Source organism: Notothenia rossii (assembly GCF_949606895.1).
Source record: "Notothenia rossii genome assembly, chromosome: 2".
Lineage (NCBI taxonomy): Eukaryota > Metazoa > Chordata > Actinopteri > Perciformes > Nototheniidae > Notothenia > Notothenia rossii.
The window spans coordinates 93,287,491-93,292,074 of NC_136904.1; the positions used below are offsets into that span (position 1 = coordinate 93,287,491).

Here is a 4,584-nt window from a genome sequence, read left to right on the forward strand (position 1 = left end):
TTAAAGTAGAGACACTACATACTGATATGCACCTGAACATCAGCAGGAGAGGACTCTTTAAAGTAGAAACACTACATACTGATATACACCTGAACATCAGCAGGAGAGGACTCTTTAAAGTAGAGACACTACATACTGATATGCACCTGAACGTCAGCAAGAGAGGACTCTTTAAAGTAGAGACACTACATACTGATACACACCTGAACATCAGCAGGAGAGGACTCTTTAAAGTAGAGACACTACATACTGATATGCACCTGAACATCAGCAGGAGAGGACTCTTTAAAGTAGAGACACTACATACTGATATACACCTGAACATCAGCAGGATAGGACTCTTTAAAGTAGAGACATTACATACTGATATACACCTGAACATCAGCAGGAGAGGACTCTTTAAAGTAGAGACATTACATACTGATATACACCTGAACATCAGCAGGAGAGGACTCTTTAAAGTAGAGACACTACTGATATACACCTGAACATCATCAGGAGAGGACTCTTTAAAGTAGAGATACTACATACTGATATGCACCTGAACATCAGCAGGAGAGGACTCTTTAAAGTAGAGACACTACATACTGATATACACCTGAACATCAGCAGGAGAGGACTCTTTAAACACACCTAATCCTCTGTTGCAGGTCCTGTGTGTAATGAAGAAAATCCACAAGAGTCAGATCTGGCAGACGGAGCCTCAGTCTGTGGTGAGGGAAATCTCTATAAAACCTATTTAAATAAAACTCAAATAAATGCAACCTTAACATCGTCTCCTCCTTTCCCTTCAACAGGAAGTGCCAGCAATCCCGTTTGTCACCACTTTCTGGGAGAGAAACCTGCCTTCAGTCGGCGGTCTCTTGAAATTTATGGGAGTTTCCGCCTTCCTTTCTGTGGCCACTGTCTCCGGCCTGGTGATCTACAAAAAGGGTCTCATTCCCCGGAGTTAAACCACAACAGACTCTTTACTGCACTACTTTATGTCCCAATCTGCAGAGTAGTGAGCTGTATCGAGTATAGGATGTTGTGAGGACGGCTCACAGTAAAAAAACACTAACGTACCGTCACTCTGTGCACTGTCTGTTCGCTGAGAAAAGAGAAAGTGAGACAGAGGAAGTGTTTAAATCCACGTCTGAGGTCCAGATGTGAAACCAATGAAGGAAAGAATCATAAAAAGTATACAGAATATATGTAAATCACTATTAACAGTACACACATTGCCAACGACATTCACAGTCTTACTTACATGTGAGTTTATCGACTCATTATGCTTTCTGTGTGTGTGTGTGACGTGTGTGTGAGGTTTGTGTGTGAGAGGTGTGTGTGTGTCTTAATTACCTCTGCTGATTTTAGGTGCTAATTTATTCTGGCCGAGCAGCTGTAGCTGTTTGATGAGATGCCCGCTGCAAAATCACAGAGGAGGTTTCAAGGATAAGGCTGTGGGGAAGGATGCTAGCTTGTTGTCAATAAATCCCATGAAAACACTTTGAGTTAATTACGTTACTTAAGGTACGTCAATTAAAATACCTGAAAACCTGAACATTAGCATAAGTGGGCCCCTTTAAGGCCTGCACGATCCTACACTCATTTTAAACTAATCTCTTAACATATTACTCACAAAATAGTCACGTCGGAAAATAGGCCCCAACAAATGCAGTTTGAGAAACATCACATAAAATGAGACTACATGTCTTCAAGGATTTTACTCACCTTTAAAAAAAAAAAACACGAGTATTAACCAACAAACAAGGGTCTAACAAGGCATGAAAAAGTCAGATATTATTGAGAGACACAGTCATGTATTGTCGGTTTTCATGGGATTTGTTGTCGATAACAAAAAAGTAGAATAAAAAATGCATAATAAGCCTTATCCTGTTATTAAAATGTGTATTTAGTGGTGATGTCGTGCTACTAAGCTGCTCTGTTGTCTTTTAGTAAATGTAATGAAAGCATTCGAATGTATTTTCTTCAGACAAATAACACAAATTCTTTGTCGCTGCATTTTGATTTACAGATATATATGTGTTGCTATACAAAATTAGTGCGTTAGCTAACCAAAAACACTATTAATACATTATTAATGGAAGCCATTTATTTAGAATTTCATGCTTTTAAATCCCACAAAATCTAGCTTATGTTTAACATTCTGAAGCATTAAAGAGTGCGGAAAATCGCCTCTTTTTGAAATAAACTTCAGAAAACCGATGAATAAATTACGCATTATTCCCAGAAACAACACACAGACATATAGAGAAGTAAATCCTAATTCACGGTAGAGAAACACAGCTGCCTACTCGCAGGAAATATTCATTTTTGGCCACTTTGCGAGCACTTCAATCCATGATGGGCTTTTAGAAATCATCCGTCAGAGTAGGAGGCTTTTTCTTATCCCGTAACATAATGGGAATCTGATTTTGAAGCGAGATGATACATGATTTGTCTGGTAAAGGGCGTTGAATCATGCTGTTTTTGTCCCAAAGATGGGTGTGTGTGTGTGTGTGTTTGTGAGTATAGTTATCTGTCGTGCCTTAATGGTAGTGTTTTGTGTCATTTCTCTCTCTCAAGTGCCTGTGTGACTGTGACACCCCTCTGAATAAGTAAAAAAAACAGGAAATGACTCTGCATTTTAGCACTTCCTGCTTCCCTGGTCTGGAAGTCAATGGTTTTCTGAATGTTTTTTGGGTTATTAGCCTGAAACAGGTCACGGGTTAACATAAGCTGAAGAGATTTTTATTCTACGACTTCATTAAAAACCCTGTTGGTGAATTTAAGAACAGCCGAACATTAGCCGCCGTTAGCTTAGCATTGCAAGTCATGTCCTAGTTCCTTTAAAGCCGTAAGTAGGCTTTTTACTTAAGAAATCATACATTTGTGTTAATATGTGGAGATTATCCCACTGATAAGAGTTTACTATCTGCAATAATCAAAAAATATATTTTAAAAAATCATTGTCTTTTTCTCGAAGGAACCAGAAAGATGCTAACTTTTCAAAGCTATGGAAATCCTCCCCACGATCAAACTGCAATCTCCAGTAAAGCCGTGTGTGTGTGTGTGTGTGTGTGTGTGTGTGTGTGTGTGTGTGTGTGTGTGTGTGTGTGTGTGTGTGTGTGTGTGTGTGTGTGTGGTGGTCGCGTTGTGATCGCGTGGTGATCGCAGTGTATCTGTCTCCCTTGTTGTGTGATATCAGCTGAATGACCTTCCCTCTCTATCAGCTCATGCACTGGTTTGAGTCACGTTTAGACCACGATGTAGCTCACATTTTAAGCATTTTCTGGAAGGTGTTTTTCTGACTTCAGTGAACAAACAAAGCCAGCACACACTCTCCATCCTGCAGAAACACACATTATCCAACCCTCCATCATCGTTTCCCTGAGACTCTTCCTGTCACACTTCTTCAATGTCTTTAATTCCTCAAACAAAGCTGGTGATACTTAAACAGAAAAAAATGTGAAATAAATCTTTTACTCGTCTTAAAATCGACCTTGTGTGTCATTTTGTGTCTTTTTCTCGAGCGTGAGTTCATACCCAAACACCGGGCCAGCAGAGGAAGAATATGTGTCTGTTTTCAGTTTATTATACGTTTTTTGTTTCTGAGTATTTTTGATTTGTTTTTAGTGTATTTTGTGTGTGCATTTCGTGCATTTCTATATATCTTTTGTGTGTGTGTGTGTGTGTGTGTGTGTGTGTGTGTGTGTGTGTGTGTGTGTGTGTGTGTGTGTGTGTGTGTGTGTGTGTGTGTGTGGCCACTAGAGGGCAGATTCCAACCATCAAAGCTAAAGCAATACACACTGATGTGCAAATAATAAGTATTGGACCTCCTGCAAACAAACTCTTATTATTATATTTAAGGAATAAGAGAAGTAAACTCCAGATGCAGCAGACCTTCTTCTTACAAAGGTTTGCTGTACAATGAATCTGTCAGGGCCCATTGTTTATTATAAGCCAAGAGGAGATTTCATTTGCAGAAAGGGTGACTGCAGCTACTCCCAGTTAAGATAAGATAGAACTGTATTGATCCCAATTTGGGACATTTTTGTTTTGCAGCAGCATAAAAAGACATTGCATTGTACAATAAAAATTAAAAGACAAGAAATAAACAAGAAAGTAGAATATATACATGTTGAATTTACAAATGAACAATAACAAGATATCATCAGATTACTTCCCTGATGGCTCCCACAGGATTGTTGACATCCTCGTGGATTCATCTTCTTATTACAGACACATGCATTTCCTAACATTTGTTCTACCTATGCTGTAAATGTATTATCTCTTCAATTTCCACACGGCATCTATTGCACGTCTGTCCGTCCTGGGAGAGGGATCCCTCCTCTGTTGCTCTCCCTGAGGTTTCTCCCATGTTCCCCTTTAAACTGTGGGGTTTCTCTGGAAGTGTTTCCTTGTACGATGTGAGGGTCTAAGGACAGAGGGTCTAAGGACAGAGGGTGTCGTAATATTTTAAAAATAAATAATAAATGTCCAATAAATTACAAATATAAATAAAATAAATACATGTATATAAAGATAAAAGGCTAAAGCAAGAATAATAAAGATACAATTAAATAAATATTTACATAAGAC

General features: G+C 38.8%; 1 protein-coding gene across 1 annotated transcript in view; it reads left to right on the plus strand.

Moving 5' to 3' along the window:
• Positions 1 to 3,483, plus strand: part of LOC307028867 (amine oxidase [flavin-containing]) — a 52,351-nt gene extending 48,868 nt beyond the window's left edge. The window contains exons 14-15 of the mRNA XM_079664227.1: positions 651 to 713; positions 798 to 3,483. Coding sequence (XP_079520353.1) covers positions 651 to 713; positions 798 to 953 — 219 coding nt within the window. The 3' untranslated portion in view covers positions 954 to 3,483. The remainder of the gene's footprint in view (positions 1 to 650; positions 714 to 797) is intronic.
• Positions 3,484 to 4,584: the final 1,101 nt, after the last annotated feature.